This window comes from Macrosteles quadrilineatus, unplaced genomic scaffold (genome assembly GCF_028750875.1).
Source record: "Macrosteles quadrilineatus isolate MER2022 unplaced genomic scaffold, UCM_ALF_1.0 Scaffold_1__1_contigs__length_201487025, whole genome shotgun sequence".
Classification (NCBI taxonomy): domain Eukaryota; kingdom Metazoa; phylum Arthropoda; class Insecta; order Hemiptera; family Cicadellidae; genus Macrosteles; species Macrosteles quadrilineatus.
In genome coordinates this window covers 88,187,417-88,206,438 of record NW_026542594.1, presented here as the reverse complement: position 1 = coordinate 88,206,438, position 19,022 = coordinate 88,187,417, and the positions used below count along the sequence as shown (strand labels likewise).

General features: G+C 35.6%; 1 protein-coding gene across 2 annotated transcripts; it reads right to left on the bottom strand.

The window, feature by feature from the left end:
* Window positions 1-360: 360 nt before the first annotated feature.
* Window positions 361-16,640, bottom strand: LOC128984692 (serine--tRNA ligase, mitochondrial). Of its 2 annotated transcripts, none has more exons than XM_054404063.1 (5): window positions 15,742-16,640; window positions 11,257-11,441; window positions 2,265-2,481; window positions 1,839-1,903; window positions 361-654 (listed from the first exon to the last, which is right to left on the bottom strand). In XM_054404063.1, exons 1-5 carry the CDS (start codon window positions 16,399-16,401, stop codon window positions 450-452), a joined length of 1,332 nt encoding a protein of 443 aa, XP_054260038.1. In that variant the 5' UTR covers window positions 16,402-16,640; the 3' UTR covers window positions 361-449. The 2 variants fall into 2 exon arrangements, with proteins under 2 accessions (XP_054260038.1, XP_054260108.1); XM_054404133.1 differs by having other exon boundaries at window positions 16,551-16,608.
* Between the last annotated feature and the right edge of the window lie 2,382 nt (window positions 16,641-19,022).

The window sequence follows — 19,022 nt, the reverse complement described above, 5'->3', positions numbered from 1 at the left end:
CATTTATTTCATAAATTAAAGTTTAAAAAAATTTGAATGTTATTTGTGGGTACTTCAAGAGCATGCTAGGTTTTTTCTCAACCAACTCCAAGTTTAACAATGAATGTATTTCTTGAGCTCATTGAAAGTAATGTCACTCCACTTTTGGAGTCTACGATGATGTTGCAATTTGCACATTCCATTTTCCACGATAAGCCATTGCCCAAAGAGTTCTTAATTTGTGTAATATTAATGAAACGTATTTGCAGTAGGTACTTTAAAGGTTTACATGGCAGGATCTTTTAACCAATTTTGTAGATTATCTAGCTATTACCAGTCCCAAAAGGGTCGGTTAACAGAGGGTGAACTGTAAAATAAAAATTTAAACAGCACGGTGATTGATTGTTTTATTACCATTTACAGAACTAGACCATAAAGTTTGGTTAAACTAGACATTAAATCAGAGATTTTCACGTTTTCTTACTAAGCCTCTTCATTGGTCGCAGGGCAGGTAGGTGATGGTTGTTGTCCTTGCTAATGTGTGTTGCTCCGCCCATGTATGTCTGCAGGGATGGAGGGATCAGCACGGAGCCATCACGCTGCTGATGCTGCTCAAACAGAGCAATTAGCAGCCTAGGCACAGCACACGCAGTGCCATTTACTGTGTGCACAAACCTGCAAGCAGAAATGATTTGGGGTATAATGTTATAAACCTGCCATCATGGATATGTATTGCACAAGAAATGACAAGCTGCATAAAAAATTAAAACTAAAATATTTTTCCATTGACATAACCAAATAAATTAACCTTGAACTTCATTCAGGCCCAACCTAATCATTGTCTTAAGGTAGCCATAATAATGGTCATTGGACTTTTTTCCGAAGCAATGGCAGATTCAAGGTACTTGTGGCCTCAGGGCCCTGCCTCTTAGGAACTTAATCGCAATCATAATGAAATTGTACACTCCTATGGTCACGGGGACATCATCATCGTCACTTGCTGTTGCAGCAAAATCGTAAACATCCTCCATGATCACAGAGACTTCATCATCTTCACCCAAAATCATTGCAAATTGATGATTTTAGAAGAAAAAAACAATTTAAAATATCCATAAGGTTCTGGCTAAGAAAATCTGCTATGTAGTTTCTACAGTGAGCCTTTTGGAACATGAAACTTAATTACATGTCCCCTTTTCTCAGTTAAATTCATAAATATTTTCCTTTCATAAATTAAAACTCCAGGCAAATGTATTCAATCAGCAGTATTAGCAACCAATTCACCATGTTCATGTTTTTAGTGTTTGGAAGGATATATTTAAGTAGTTGTAGTTAGTTAAATTAGTATAAATATAAATCAAAGCTGGCTAGGCAAGTGTCTGATAGGTAAAGGATCTCCGTCCCTCTGATCCCCAGCAATGTTCCTATAATTATTGGTAGCAGATTCAGCACGCTTAATTTATGTTTGGTCCAGATATAGCGATTCCCAACCCATTAGCATAACCTAATTATTCCGTCCATAATTCCCAAATTCCCACCAATATCCCCCAAGTATCATTCCTGCAATTTCCTTCTTCTTCCCCCCCCCCCCCCACCACCTGCATTTCGTTTATACTAATAGGTATTGTTTCAAAATACAGGGTGATTACAAATGAAATAGACAAACTGTGTACCTATTAAATTAAGTATAAACTGTCTATTTCATCTATTTGTGTCATCAGTTCACAACGCGTCTACCATTTTTCTCTCTAACTGTAGTATTCTCCATCTCTAAATGTAAATAAATGTACGTAAGTCCTAAAATTACAATAATAAACCAACTTAAGTAATTTTATTGTAACATCTTAAAAACAGAATAATACCTTCCATTGCTGCGTATATTCAGACGGCGGGATTGATAGTCAGTACAGTCACTGCAACTGGACAGCTGAAAATAAGGAGATAAGGTTTAGGTGGTTTATTTTATTTAAGCCTACCAGTCCAAACTTTGAAATTTCACCATAATACTATTTAACCATGATTTTCCATTAAAACCAAAAACCTTTGAAGTTAAGTCTTGCTGATGATTTTTTTCTAAGCAACAATTTTACTAATATCTGAATATCTGGTCTAATAAGACTTTTCATACTGTTAGCAAAAATCATTCATAGGCTAATACACCAACTCTTGCATGCACGAGCTGAGATGGATGTTCTTGAAATGAAAGAGTAAAATTTTACAAAAGACTTCTCCAAGGAAAAAAATATATTTTAACTAAGTATGCCTGATAAATATTGGTGATGGTTAACCTCAGCCCATATCTGCTTGGCTGGTAGCCATGCCTCAACATCGTACTTGCGGTAGGCCTGAGCCCCAAGCTCATGTGGTGGCATGTCCATGACTTGGAGGTCAAGTCCCAAGTCAGCAAAGTGATTCACTTGCCAGTCCCGGAACTGGTCCAACAGCTCACTCGATTGTTCTGGCTCACTCACTCCAAACATCTCAACTTTAGTGAATTGGTGCACCCTGAAATCATTACTTGACATTTTACAACAATACTTGTCATCCCTCACTCCTACAGTCAAGTGCTACTCTAATGAGATACAATAATCATTATTGACATCATTACTGAACTGGTCAGACTAAATATCCATATTCATTTAAGATGGGGATGCAACCTATATGCATATTTTAACCCAAATATGAGTGAAGAATGGAGTGTGATACCTTGTTTAGCTTTGTTACTGACTAAGACCAGCTGTTTCATTAGACAGGACCATTTATTGAAAGCCCAATGATCAAGGTTAGGCTAGCTGGGTCCAGTTTCGAACCATATTTATTTTATATCCCATGGTTTTATATTACCCTTGATTGAAATGTCTTTCTATAAAATAACTGGGTAGCTGAGTAGTTATAGTGCTTGCTAAAGTAATCAAAAGTTGCTGGTTCGATCTTGAGAAAGTTAGCATTTCATGGTTCGAAACTGGACCTATCTGTCCATGATCATTGGGCGTTCAATAAATTGTCCTAGCTAGTTGGTTGTAGACAGTAACAAAGCTACACAAGTCATCTTCTGTCATTCTGCACTCATCCTTCACTCATATTTGGGTTTTAATACACACCTAGCTGGCATTCCAATCTCAACTGGTAATGTCATACCACCCAAGAATAGCATGGTAAAGACCTGGTTTTGGAATCAAGTAACTCCATGCTCTGTAACGATCCAATAAACATACACAAAGAATAAAGTTATGTACTTGGTTGCCAAGTTGGTACAGAACTTGCCTCACAATCATAAGGTTCAATGCCGTTCATTGAGTTCTTTACAATTTATTTTGACAGAAAAACTGTATAAGCAATATGAATAAAATATTGGCGATAAAAGAAATAAAGGGAGGTTATTTTACTGACAAAAATACAAAAAGAGGCATTTTCTTTGGTATCATTATTCTTTAATATCTTCTTTGGTATCATGTAGGAGAAAATACACAAATAAACATAGTTTTTTCGGAGCTACTACTAGCTCCTTCTTCATCAGCAGAGATCACCCATTAATGTCATTACTTTAATAGGAGGGTCGTTTGAAAATTTAAAGTCTCCATTGAGTCTTGTCATAGTAGCAAATCTGAATATGAGAAAGAAAATTGATGCTCCCGTCAAATACGAATCACCTTCTGTGATTGTCTGCAGAAAAGGGGATTGTGGGGGGGGGGGGGGGATTGATTGGCTTAACTGTTGCCAGTAGACAGAGGGGTATGCAGAAAAGTGTTGTTTTGATGTAGAATATGAGCATAGTCGCCTAGGGAGATTACAGAAGGCACATTTGCTAACATAGGTCAGCAGTGGGTGTTTATATTTTTCTATCAAGGTATCAGGTTTAGGGCACCAATTTGTAGGAAATTATTAATATGACAGATTAATAAATCCTATTAGACTTGACTTGACCGTTTTATTTAGGCCCGGTTTCCCCAAAATGGGGTAAACTTTGTTTATAATAAGCTAGTTTATTTTTAAACTCCGTTTAAAATGTATGTTCGGTTTCTCCAACATTTTACTGGCTTCGTTTAAGATAAACAGCGATTCGAGCCGTTGGCAATCCTGGATGTGTACGGTATTTGTGAGGAATCGTCGGTGGGCTAGTGTTTCCTACAACGCTACAACTCAGTGGAGCAGACGGCAAAGTGCGAATGTAAACAATGCAGCTAAACTAACGTCAACATCACTGTTTAAGGTTGTGTTATAAAGTTGATTTTTTTTATAACAAGAATTATTTTAGTAGGTCCTCTTGTTCTAGGTACTAAAATGGCATAAGCTTCATCTTCTACTCCTTCAAAAATTTAAATTAATTCTTCCATTTGAGTTACGGCACTGCAATTAATAGTAGCCTAACTTAAAAATACTTAAAACAATTTAAATGTACAAATAAAAAAAACTTAATAAACACGATAAATAAAAAAATAAAACTTATCTTAGGCCTTTACAATATAAGCTAGCCCTAAGTCAAGCCTATTTTCGTCAAAATGAATTTGTAGTTGCTTCAATTATTATTGTTATAACACCTATTTTGTACTTTTTGTTTGGAATTATTTGAGGTTATGTTACTTTTGTAATTACTAATTTGAACTCAGTTTATTTTATCCCTAAACCAAGTAGTGGTTTAAACTTAGATTAATACCTAGTTTAAATTTGAGGAAACACAAATCTAAATTAAACTAAGTTTAAATCACCGTTTAACTTAAAACTAAGTTTAAATGATTTGGTGAAACCGGGACTTGCACAAATAAAAACATTCCAAATAACAATCAATTAAACCATAGGTTATAAAACAAAATATGTACAGATTAGATAGTCAAGTAAAGAAAGATAGACGAAAGACAACTAATTTTCAGTAACAGACTTGGACAGTTTATTAGTTTTAAGGAAACTTGCTTTTCGGATTTCCAGAGGGCTGACCTCATTTCTTAATGGGCTGATAGGGACGTTCTATATTCCCCAACCAAAAATTCCCACGAATTCCCCTAACTTTGGTCAGTACTTCAAACGAGACTGATGAACAACAGCTGTCGACCTACACTCAGGGGCGGATCCAGGACGGGTTCTCGGGGGCCATTGTCTGATATGTTTAGCTGTTCAGATTCTCTATGTCCAAACACCTGTCAACTAGCTATAGACTAACAGTTGACAACTAAGACCACAAATACAATCACAAAAAGCAATTTATACCAAGGATACACAAAAAAAAAATGATCACGGACCAAAATAATCAATTTTTAGATTATGATAGCATTTGAAAGAAGTAAGAGTATTTTTCATTAAAATATTTGGTTTTACAATACCTTTATCAGTTCCAAAAGTAACTTTCGTCAATGTGTGTCAGCGTGTATTTTTAACACGCTACTGCAACAAGGAAACAAATCTGATCAGCTGACCACAACTGATAATGAAGATAATTCAACCAGATAGCGCTGACTTGAACCCTCCACCGACAGTCTGTTCCCGCTCGTGTACCGGCAATGTTGCATATTCATGATAGGCCTATCAAACTACAAGTATTTATTTTTATTTTTATGTCGTACGTGTCGTATGTAAATGTTGTATGTCGTGTAATGTGTTGTGAGAGCTATTCAAGCGGATCTACATCTTCCTGTATTGAAGTGTTTGACAATGGCAGCTCGCCGAAACATGTAACACACGTTGATGAAAGTTACTTTTGGAACTGATAAAGGTATTGTAAAACCAAATATTTTATATATTACAGTTCCGGGGCTACAACAATGAATTTTATTTTTCATTGTTTTGTTCTATTCTGAAGGAGGGAGATCTTATATGTATTTCATGTACTTAGTAGTGTATAATGTAGTGTTGTATATGTGGCAGCCCTGTCTTGGAGAATACACACTCTTCCCCCCTCAAGATGTCTACTTAATGCAGATCCTAAACACCCCTAGCATAATCTATTATAATCTAAATATTATAATGATATAGATCTATAACACATTTTTCAATGAATATTCGATCAGGGTCCTCGTAACTCACATTTGGAATATTAGTACACAGAGAAGTAACAATCAGGATCACCAGCGATGTAAAGGCGGGTCCACACGCAAGAATTTCGCAAACGTTTTATCTGTGCAGATAAAGTCGTTGCAAAGAAATGTGTCCATACGGTACAGGTTTCAGCACAAACTTTTAGTGTAATTTTGTGATTACTTTCAGTGTATGTGCATGTAATATAGATGTGTTACTGTGGTCGATTTCTGTAGCCAGTGTTACAAGAAAGCAAAGAAATAAGTCTGAGCGACGACGACATTCACTATGGTCAAGACGTTGGTTACTAAAAAGACAACCAATTTCATAATAGTTTCTCTGTTCACGTTCGAATCTACTGCTTTGTATTTTTCAAAAGTCTCTAAGTCTTTTTCTTATCATAGTCACTATGTTCCTTACCCTTGACCCTCCATAAATAAGGAAAACGTCTGTACAGTTCGATGAATTCATCAGTAAAATAACGGGAACATTGGCGAAGATCTGCCATCATAATTAAAAAACACACTTACACCTCTGACAGCACGTGAATACAACACTGCATACTGGGGTTTTGAACGTGAAGACGGAGTTGAAACAGATGACAGTGTACACATGCAACAACTTGTCTGAAAATGTTGTCAAAACTATGCTCTCCGCAATAGTTTTATCGCTCCGTCGTCCGTCCCCGCGCAGTTCTAAAAAATGCACAGTTTTGCAGTACACATGCAACGATTTGACTGCAATTATTTACTTACGCAGGTAAAACGTATGGAACGTATGGCTATCAAACGTATGGAAGTCCTTCCGTGTAGACTGGCCTTAAAGAAAAAAAATAAACCCTTTGTCACCTCATTAACAAACAGTTGTCTATTAATCACCTAACTAAAAATTCCCCTAATTGACTGTTTCTTTACAAATTTTGGTTTCCCCTGGGTTGGAAGAACAAAGTGAATAAAAATATTTCAGCAGAACGATGGCAGTGGAAGCTTTATGTTAAATAAAAATTTGGTGGGCCCTGTGGAATAAAATTATCCCCAGAAGTCCTTATGGGACGGTCTTGGTACTGTTTGATTTCTTCCAAATGCTGAAACAATCTTAAAACTACACTGACTCTACTTTTGCACACTACCCACGCTAAATAGTGTTGTACTCAAGTTATCTCTTTTGAAGTGGCCAATTTATAATTAATTTTTATAAAAACCTTTTCTTGTATTTGTATGAAATTACACTAATACCAGAGCTGAGCTAACAAAGGCAAAAGAGGACCAGCAAGTGATCAACAATTCTTAATATAATATTTGAAAGGTGAACAATCAACAATGGTTTCTGGGCAGTTAATTAAATGTTGGGTTGTAACCAATATCAATTTGCCATTGAGAGACTGTTTCTCAGAACCTTTCCTTTACTTATTTAGGCTATTGAAATGATATGCAGATTTGAGAATGAGATGGATTTTTTTAACAGAGAAGTATCGGACAGAGTCCGAATGTCGCCATCAGCTGTTCAGTGCTCAAGTCCAGAACTGGCACGATCGTAACTCTAGTGCAGTCAGTCTGATGTGTTGGTGCGTTGGTCTTTTATATGAATGTTTGTTTATTTGCTTAAAAGTGTTTTACGATTATTTCTTGTGGCCCTGAGGGATGAAAGTGAGTGAAGATGCGAGTCTTATAGAGAGAATGTCTCCATTAAAAAGCGGAAATATGGAAGTATGTTCGAAGCCTAAAAAAACAGAGAAATTCAACCTACAAAACTGACTTTGAATGTCACTGTACTCGCTACAAATGTTTTGAAAAGGTTACACAAGAAGAGAGGTGAGCCTTAATTTGACAATTTAATGATTTAGCAGATAGGAATGTCCAAAATGTGTACTTATCAGGTATGGTTAGTGTTAAGATGATTAAGCGTAGACAAATAAATAAAATAAATATTTTTTTATATTTCAGATTAAAGGCTTGGATTAAAAGAATTATGTAACAATACCGTTCCCAAGCTTGTGCTTAGCAAGTTAAACTTCAAACATTGATAGGTGCTTTTCGTTTTTGCAATAACTTTTATACAGTACATCATTTAATTTGTACATAATTTATTAAAAACAAATTTTATTTTGTAATAATATGTTAATATTTAGAGATTTTACCATTCCAAGGTTAGACTCTTTGGAAAATTGGTTTTCATTCTATTAGATTAAATCCAGAGTTATAAGGATCAGAGTCCATGAAATGATACAATTAAACATTTTTTAGGGGTATATTATTTCATGTAAAATAACTTCTTGATCAGCAACCAACAAAAATCCCCATGAACTTAAATAAAGTTCATGTAATTTACTTTATTTTTACAAACAGATAGTAAGTACTACAAAGTGATACATATACATAAGTAAAATTAAAACTAATAGGTAGTTAAGTCAGTAGGCCTATATCGTTTTAAACTTTTAAAATGCTCTCCTAAAAAATATTGGACTTTGATAATTCGTTCTGTTTACCCTTCATTGGCAAGATCAATTTTCAATTTGGTCAATTTTCTTTCTCAATGTTTTTGAATATTATGACTAACTTAATAGTCCCATACGGATGGGACCCAGCTACAATAGTAGTGAATGAAGTAAGGTCCCAGATTAGATTTAGCTCACTTGGCTATAACAGGAGCTCGATGAAGACCCTACTGCTACTTTAGGGGAGTTTTGGTTTTAAATAACGTTCAAATCCTATTGGATGAGTTAGGCTAAAAATATAATAATAGTTAATATAGATGTATTAAAATGATTAATTATTTAGATTAATAATACCAGGGGTGCCCATCCCCATCAACTTATATGTATGAAAACTATTTTTTGCAATCATTGCCATTATTTGACCTTCACCAGGGGACGGCCCACGAGGAGTAGGTACATAATCTTTAATGTAAGCATAGGTTGATATGCACATCATTTTAAAGGTCTGGTCAAGTGGAGTTCATTGCCGAAAACCGTGTCAAAAAAGGTTCATCTGTTACAAAATGGCGGCAGTTCAAAGTTGTTGCGGAATATACCTGCAGAGGCCTTAGTATTGGTAAATACTCATAGTCAACATTAGCAGGGAAATCTGAAACCCGGTTAAATTTGTTTTGAAGATTGAATACTATTATTCTATGAGCTAGTTGACTTTAAAATACAGTTTAAGCTCTCAAACTAATGTTTAATACGAGGATTTGCCCATACTAAGGCCTGTGCAGGTATATTTCACAAGAACTTTGGACAGCTGCCATTTTGTAACGGATGAACCTTTTTGGACGCGGTTTCCGGCAATGAACTCCACTTGACCAGACCTTTAAAATGATGTGCATATCAACCTATGCTTACATTAAAGATTATGTACCTACTCCTCGTGGGCCGTCCCCTGGTGAAGGTCAAATAATGGCAATGATTGCAAAAAGTAGTTTTCATACATATAATTTGATGTAAAATGTTTGAATTTTCTAACGAATTTAGTTAAAAAGATATTAAACCGTTTCCAGACTTTTTTGTCACCCTGTATATGAAATTACGAACAGCTGTTTTGATAAAGATTCTTTTCCTAGCTGTCACTGATATGTTTACATAAATGTTCTTTAAGAATACTGTGTAGGCCCTAACCATTTCCGATCACGTTTGTAAGCAAGTCCAAAACCAAGTGAGATTAATAACCGTGTGGCTTTGGCTTACATAACGGGTTTGATTTATCACGAGTACTATATGTAACTGTAAATTAAATTAAATAACTAGCCATCATCCAGGTCGGGAACCAGAGATTCTGTGTGTATCAAGTTGTACTTGAATTTGATTACAGGGAAAAGACCGTGAATCAGTGTACAGGACTGGAAAACTTATCTTTCTATATAAATAAAATTAGAGTTTTATAAGTCACCTCAATTTAAGGAATTTTTTATTGCCAGAATATCCATAACGAATTGTCAGCGTCTTTCTCGATATAACGATCCCCTCTCCCTCCCTTTAGAAACATCACAGCTTCTTTGATGAAAATGAAATGGAAACAACGCTTGCGCCAACAATCGTCTGCTCCGTTATACACTTCTGTCTGCTGTGCGCTATGTTACAACAGATTTCAGATACAACAGCTGGGGAATGATGACGATATAATGCTTAGTACACTGTGATTGAGTGATAACCATGGTAACTTTAGTAAGGCTGTGATTGGCCAATGAGTAGGCCTAAATATGGCGACTTGTTGAATTTGTGTATGTATTGAAGAGAAACCTATTAATGAACAGAAGAACAAAGAAAGAGAATAACAAGATTGTTCTCGTTACATTCTTTTTTAAGAGTGTTTTAATTATCTCTAAATATAATTTTACACTTTTTTATTACTTATCTATCAATTCCTATGCTGTGATACAGCATCGGTAGCCTATCTGTCTATCATGAGCAGTACCTTATAACACACTTTCTAAAGGTTCCTTTAATATTTACGTTATTTATAGCAATGTAATGTTTGGCTAGTGATTAGTTGAGTTTGAGTTAGCTACAATTTTAAACGTTGCCGTTTGTACAACTGAACCAAGATAAATGATTTGAAATTTACAATAATAATGATTGTGCAATATTGAATTTCGTTTATAAAAATGTAAATCGTGACTTAATGGCTGTTTACAGCGTTTTAATGAGTTTGTCATCTGTTTTTATACTATATTGGATTAACCTATTTTTCATTCCCCCCCTCTCCCTATTAACTCAGGTAATCGAGTATACACAATAGTGTAAAGTATTGTAGCCTATACTACTTGCTACTTGATTGTATTTTAACGAGCTTTATGTCAACAAAGCGTTCTGCTGTGTGGTGTAGCTGGACGTGTCTGTACCACGCGTTATCTTTTATCTATCACAGCAGTTGAGCTATCCCGTGCGCTCCCTCGCTTAGATCTCACGTCTTGCTAATCTTAAATAATAACTTTCTACACGAATCCTAAACTATCCTAAAATCCTATTTTAACTAATTTAATTCAATAATATAACTATTGTCATTAATTATCCACTTTCTATCTGGCGATTTCGTAATGTATTTTGGATTTTCGTCATGTTGAACACTGTTGCAATTAACTTTAGCCCCCCCCCATTTGAATTTGTTGAGCCCCCCCCCAAGAATTTCAATGACGCAGTCTGCGTCACGGCCCCCCCTTGTGGGCACCCCTGATAATACAGATAATTTAAATGAATGTAGGCCTAAACTGTGTAATAAAATAAAATATTGATTAGTAAAATGTTGTTCTTTTGATTTGGTTACCATTATGAACACACACCTGTATATGCCTCTCTCTTCAGAGGTACTAGAGGTCTCTGCTCGGTAACATCTGCTGACTGCCACAAGTCGCAAAGGGAGTTGAGAGGGGTGTATCTCATTGTTCATCAAATACGCAGCCAATGCCATCTCGGCAGTTCCTGACAAGCATTTGTCACTTCCGTGAACAGAGCTTAAACTGTATACCTACAAAAATAACAAAGAATAAATTTATAGTTTTAACATTTATTTTAGTAAAAGTATAAATGTTCGTGATTAAATGGTAAATGGACCAATGGTAAATAAATCATAAAGCTAAACACAGTTTTGCTATCAAGGAAGATTTAACTTCAACCCAAACATGGGAAATAATAGATACATTGTAAATTTGTCAACCGACACTATTGCAACCTGCCAGCCAATTAAAAGAAAATCAAATATCGTTTGATACAAACTGGACATCTCCTTGGGGAAAGTTTGGCAAGAACCCTAATTACATTAAAGAAAAAAACGTTCACTAAGTTACTTGTACCAGTACAGATCACCAATAGGCTATAGGCCTATCATTTATTAGTATATCTATTAGGCCTACATAGAAAAAGAAAATATTGATATACAAAAAGGTACCTACTTTGGTATTATACCGTCCCCACTTAATAATTATAACCTAACCTAAGGGTCCTGGACTAAGTTATGTTTTAGGTTGAATTAGGTTTGGAAGATTTTGCTATTTAAACTAGGCTACTGTAATTAAAATCTTATTTGGAAGGTGTTTTAGGCCCCTATTAGACGAGGTAGCCTGGCTACGTCGCCAGCGACCAAACTGGCTACTCAGCTTGTCAAGGGTCATTGATTCTTATGGATGTTATTACACGAGGGTAGCCAGCGACGCAGCCACACTTTGGCGACCGACTGGCTACCGAGCCCTATCGCCACTGCGGTAGCCACTGGCTACCCATATTGGCGACGCTGCGTTGTAGCATATGGAGCTTAACTTATTACACTAGGTCGCCAGTATCACGTCGCCACTCGGTCAGTTCATATCACGGGGGTACTTGTACACTGTTGTGTTGCGTTCTGTTGTGTTGTGAGTGGGTGAATTGTTCACTTCAGTTGATAAAATGTCTACAACTGATTCAGTCGAAGGGATACGCAAAGATATGAAGAAAAAAGAAGAACCTCCGAAAGGCGAACAATAGAAAGAATCAAAGAAAAAGCAAGAAGAGCTGCCGATAGGCGATCAAAAGAAAGAATCAAATAAAAAGCAAAAAGGGCTCATGAAAAAGTGTCAGAAGGAGAAGATACTTATAATCACTCATTATTCACTAAACATACCGCTCATAACAAGTACAAGTACAAGACAAGCACTCAAAACAAAATGAGTAACGGTGGTAAAATTCTATTTACTTAACTGGCTACTAGGTTTGGTGGCCAGCGACAGTAGCTGGCCAGTGTGTCGCCAGCTACTGTCGCTGGCGACATCACCAGGCTACATCATCTAATAGGGGCCTTATCAGTGTGGTCGGTATAATACCAAAGTGGGCATACTGTACCAAAAAAAAAATCTATAATATGTTAACGTATGTTCTAATCTAGGATGGTGCACCTTTTTGGTACCTTATTCAAGTGAGGGGAGGTTTAGTTAACACGTTCGCGGTGGCATGGGAGCGATCGCTCCCACACGGAACCCTAATACCATCCTGGTGGGTGCGTCCGCTCCCAAGCTGCAATGCAGTACGAAATGATTTATTTTTAAGCCAGGATTAGAGCTAGAAACTTGAAACCTCGCACAGCACTGCTCAATAGTATACTGTATTTTGTTAAAACGTTTTTATTACAGTAGCTCGCTTTCTTGTCCAGTACAAATTTTGCAATCAATTTTATACTAACTTCCCGATTAGCTAGAGACTTGAAACTTGAAACATAGCTCACAAATGGAAGACAATGCAATATTATATCATTTGATTTTCATATTTCCCTTGGGCTACGCCCCATGGGCTTGTTTTTATTAACTCGCTTTCTTGCAAATTTTGATACTTCCCGATGAGCTAGAGACTTGAAACTTGAAACATAGCTTACAAATGGATGGCAATGCAATATTATATCATTTGATTTTCATATTTCCCTTGGGCTACGCCCCATGGGCTTGTTTTAATTAGCTCGTTTTCCTACAAATTTTGATATCAATTTCAAACAAAGTTCCTGGTGAGCTAGAGACTTGAAATTTGAAACATAGCTCTCAAATGGATGACAATGCAATATTATATCATTTAATTTTCATATTTCCCTTGGGCTACGCCCCATGGGCTTCCAAATATTTCATGTTTACATTTTGAAAGAATGTAAATATATCAATTAATTTCAGTCAGCTGTAAGTACTTAAATTTGACAGTTCGAAGAGCAGAGGTTAAGAGGTACGGTACAGGTTATGCTCACAAGAGATTCTTTATACAAACAAACATTTCAAAATAAAGATAAACAATCTGATTACATATATAATGGTGTTTGTTAATAATGTCAATTGTTATTTATATAGTATTCTATAAAGTAAACAATAAATCAAATAGATTGAATTATTTCTAGTTCGTAGGTAGCAAGGCCCCACTAGAAAAAAGGTAGGCCATACATTCAATGTAATACATAATTATATGAAAAGAAACTCAAATAAGCCTTAGATTTCCCACATGCAGCATGTCCACACTCTGGAAAGTCAGGGATAGTCATAAAAAATCATGGAAAAAAATGCTGGTCATTGAAAGTCATGGAAATAGGCAAAAGGTCATGGAAAGTCATGGAAATCCCCAATAATGGATGGATTTGACAGGACTTAATGCTCTAGTCGGCCGCTATTGTAGCATTTTTCTGAATTTTACATAAATTCACAACAATTAAATTTATTACAGCTTACAACACATATACTATTACAACTCAAATTGCAATACAAATATTGTTATAATGTTTTGATTTGTCTTAAGTTATTTCTATTTTGTTAACCTAATTTTTTGAAACACTGTAAACTCAATAAAAAATTAATAATAAAAAGTATACAGTAAGGAAAAAAGAAAGAGTAGAGAGAACTAACCAGCTACCTATGGGGACGGAGTAGACTGCGTTTTTTTTCCTTCCATATTTTGAATAGGCCTACCATATTATTTATTACAAAATTTATTACTCTATTGTTATCTGTTAATACACATTTTTAAGTATTTTCTGTGAAATAACTTGTCTAGGCAGTATTTTGTGTGTATTATAATTTTTGAGTAAAGTTCGTGAGTCATGGAAATTGATAGTAAATGGTCATGGATAGTCATGGAAAGTCATGGAAATCAATGAAAAATTTTCTGTGGACACCCTGCACATGCCTCTGTGTTAATCTGATATAGATTCTTGAAATAGATTTAAGATCCACACACATTAAAAACTAAAAAGTAGAAAATAATTTACAAATAAAAAACTGTTTTAAAACAAAACGTTTTTAAACGCACTAAAAAGTATAAAATAATTTATAAGTGGAGAGTATAAATACTTGTAAGATTTAAAACGAAAAACGTGGGGTGCATGCAATCGATAATTTATAAATAAACATTATACTACGTTTCCACGACTTCACCGATCGTTATGAAATTTGGTGCGTAAATTCTGTAGGTATGCGAATCGGACGTAAACTATTTCCCGTTCATCTTGAAACGAGATCATCTTGAAAATTAAACGTAACGGTACCTACTTTCTTTCCATCGGTCTGTCTTAGGGGAAACCTATAACTTAGGCGATACGAAGTTCGCCGGGTCAGCTAGTTAATTTATATTATTATCAATTGCATGCACCCCACGTTTTTCGTTTTAAATCTTACAAGTATTTATACTCTCCACATATTTATAAATTATTTTCTACTTTTTAGTGCGTTTAAAAACGTTTTGTTTTAAAAAAAGTTTTTTATTTATAAATTATTGTGGTGTAGGTTGGTAGTAAATTTCCCCGAAAATCCCCCTCTGGCAATCTCAAAATTCTACTTTTTGTCCCGCCTTTTTCCCTCCATTTGGCAATACAATTCCAATGGGACCGGCTATATTCCAAGCAGTGCTGCTATCTGTGAGTGTTTAGCGAACTACGTCGACTCTCGTCTTAAAGCAGGACATCCACGCACGTTATTTGCTATTTGTCAGACCGAAATTGGAAAGCCAGTCACACGCGGCAATCGGGTTTGTTTGACGCTGCGGGCTGCACCGCACTGGGGATACGCCCGCCATTTGACGTGCCGCTGCGAACGTGTTAACTATGAGGCTGAAACCCAGACAAAACAACAACACTTAAATTGGATTGGAAGATTTGGCTCTGCAATGACAGAACTGAGGTTTCATTAACTGTTTCATGTTTTTACTAAGTTTCAAAGGCTTGACATAGGCCATTTTCGGTTGACTGGCATTGTTTGAGCCAAGCTTGTTAAAAAAAAAACTAACTTTCTTAGGCTAACCATTGTATTATCACTTTAAAAAGCAAGCATTCTTACTTGACTCCTTTGCCCACGAGTTTCCATTCCACAGCTCTCAATAACCGCTCTATCTAGGATGTCAGGCACTGATACTAAATGAAATCCTGCCTTTATAAGTTTAGAAACTGAATGCTTGATCATTGCTGATTCTAACTTAGAAAGCTGTTCAACGAAGAAATAGCTCCTATGACCTGTGAATAAGCTTATATCGTTTCTCAACAATTTCATTGAATTTGCGATTTCATGAAAAAGTTTTGGCTTAAAATCAAAATTAATTTTCTTTTCAATTCTTTTTACAACTTTGGGTTCTTCTCCATGGGCCAAGACTGCAGGATGTGTTCGATTGGGAATTTTGAGCATTTCTTTTAACATGTTTGTTTTAGTTAAATTATTTTCATCTTTTAAATAGCTATTGTGCAAATGGAGAACTTTATCAATGTCACCAACACCTTTCCTATTAGTAATATTCTTCATTATTTCATCTCGATTTCTTGAGTCACACAAGTAAGAAAATTCCAACTCTGGTTCAGGAACTTTGAAACTACCGGTACCAATAAATTTATGATGTGACAGAAACGTTTTAAAATTCTTGATTTCAAATAATAAACTTAATGTATTTCTGAAGGGATGGCCAGTTGGCCTAGCTATATAATCACGTAACACATTTCTTGGGCCCATTAGGTGTAGGCCTACTTACTGTAGGTATCTTAATGCCTAGACCAATTTTAATATTTCTGAAACTAAGTTAGTCTAAAAGTGTTAGTAACAAGATAGATAAATAAGGTTTTTTTTTCCTTGTTGGGAGCAAAAAATTGGCACTATCAAACCTGCAGAAAAATTATAGGCCTAATGCTGTCTAATCACTGTAATGAGAACTAACTAGTAACTAACAACCGAACCTCTAAGATTAGACAGACATGTAAACAAAAACAAACGAGAGAGAATACCAACAGTAACAGTAGACAGACAGACCACAGACAAGACTATTGGAGACTATCGATTATTTTCATCTTACTCTTTGTTATAAGGAGCTAGCTAAAATGTCGTGCCATGTAGCTTTAGAACCACTTGATATTACATTGATTATAAAAATTCGATGGTTCTAGTTTGCAATAAAACTACTCAACTGTTGAATTTTTTGTTTTAAAACTATAACTATAACTCAAATGCCATCAAATAGCCCAACGGAAAAAGTATTAATATTATTATTATTATCATCACCAATTAAGATGGGGATTGAACCTACAGTAATAGCTTCTTTCAAATGCAACATTTGCTAAAAATATGTATAAAATAAAACTAATAATATTTACTAATAATACAGTAGTAAAGAAGGATAGATGGACAAAAACTTATAATAAATACTGTACTTTACAATTGTACATGATTTAAACTTCATAATCATTCACTTTCAGGCACTCGTTGCTCGAGCGCAAGCAATTATTGTCAAGTACCGGTATTACAGGAGCTATTTTAAGACTTAACAGTCATAATTTTAAATTAATTAAAAATACTCACCTAAAAGCTTATAACTAATGGAATTACTTACTGTGTTAGGAACAGTTCGGTATAATACAAGTTTCTTGTAAATATTTTAAATTTTTTTAGAAGATTGCCTTTTTTAGTGTTTTCTACAAACGTTTCCCAACTTATACCCATAGCCACATAAATACTTTAGTACTTTCTTATTAAATGGCAACCATACAAAGTAGGTATTTTAAGACAAGTATGAATAAATGTTAAATGTGCATATGCATTTTCGCTAATGATAATGCAGCCTGCATGGTACCACCATTAACGCGAGTATAGTTGAGGGTTTCAGTCATTTTTTAAAAATAGCCTCCAATATTATTCTCTATTCTCAGGTACTACCCGATGTCGAAGCCGGGCATAGCGCCTAGAGTTTCACGAACGCAAACCGCGCAACTTGTAGCTAAATGAGCTGTAGTGTAAAGCTACGTTTCCATTCCTACAAGTCGCGCGTAGTTTGCCATGCCGTTTCCATTCCAGGCACAAATCCCGCGACTACAACTGGCAGACAAGGTAGTTGCTCTCATTGTAATGTAGTGTAGGTTCTGTGGCTGATTTTGGTTATATTGTGTTCAACAAATCCCCATGGATGACATAACAGCATCTGTTTTTTTTATTTATGGCTGGTGAATACTATGAACTTAGAAGAAAAAGAATAAAACGGCCTAGATGGTGGATAAGATCTTTTTGACTAAAAGATCATTGGAAGGCGCATTAATTGATGAGAGATTTGTGTGTACAAAAGTGGTTTTGAAAATTTCCTCCAACGAACTCGAACGAAATTTTAAGTTATGATTACCTGTCATCTATGAGCATGCGGTAGTTCGGAGGACCTGCGCATGCGCGAGTTGCAGGCACATGTGCCCGGCCGTTTCCATTCCAACTGGGCACATGTGCCCACAGGGGCGTCATTTGGGGGGGGGGCACTTGCCCCCCCCTGGTTCCTGGGTGAGAGAAAAATATATGCTGTACTAGCTAATATACAAATATTTTCTCCTATCGAATCCTGAAAAGCACGGCAGACCAAAATCTGCCTATATTCTTCTACAGTAATTTGAAACAAAAATATTATTTTTTAGTGGCTCAGTACCACATTAAAATTAATTGTGTCAAATTATTTTATTGATAATAAATTTTATTTGCTTTTAAGTACTTAAATACTTGTGTTTTATTTAAAAACCAAATCAAACTGTTATAAACTATAGGCTATGAATACAACCGTATTCATTGCTATAGGTCTAAATATTGTACAAGAGAAATTGGTCATAAATCTAATAAAATAAAAATGTAATACACCATGGAACTATTGAATACTAACTCTTACCAACATATTATTATATTTCTGTATAATAATTGTCAATAATTGTTGGTTTCATTAATTTTCTAATTAAATAAATTTAACTCATAATTTGGTTTTATTCGAAGTGCTTTTGACAATTAAAATAAGCTTAAACCCCTTTTTTGTTTCAAAACTGCAAAATTTTCCGGGGGAGGAACCCCGGACCCCCCCCCCCCGTTTGCTGGGGGGTATTCCATAACCCGGTGTTTGCAAGGATTCGGTGAAATGACACCACTGTGTGCCCGCGACCCGGGCACATGTTTTGTCGCACAGTCGGCTGGCATAAATTTGTGCCTGGCACTTGTGCCGCGACTTGTGCCAGGCTGTTCCCATTCCTACGTGCCCGGCACAAATTTGTAGGAATGGAAACGTAGCTTTAGTGAGCCATCTAATATTTAACCGCAGGCTCGTGGCTCATAGTCACTATGAT

Excerpts from the sequence above, each read along its gene's own strand:
- LOC128984692 (XM_054404063.1), bottom strand. The coding sequence starts at position 16,401 with ATGGGCCCAAGAAATGTGTTACGTGATTATATAGCTAGGCCAACTGGC. Across the intron at positions 11,442-15,741 it reads CTCGTGGGCAAAGGAGTCAA|GTATACAGTTTAAGCTCTGT; the intron begins GTAAGAATGCTT and ends TTATTTTTGTAG. Across the intron at positions 2,482-11,256 it reads GAAGAGAGAGGCATATACAG|GGTGCACCAATTCACTAAAG; the intron begins GTGTGTGTTCAT and ends TAATGATTTCAG.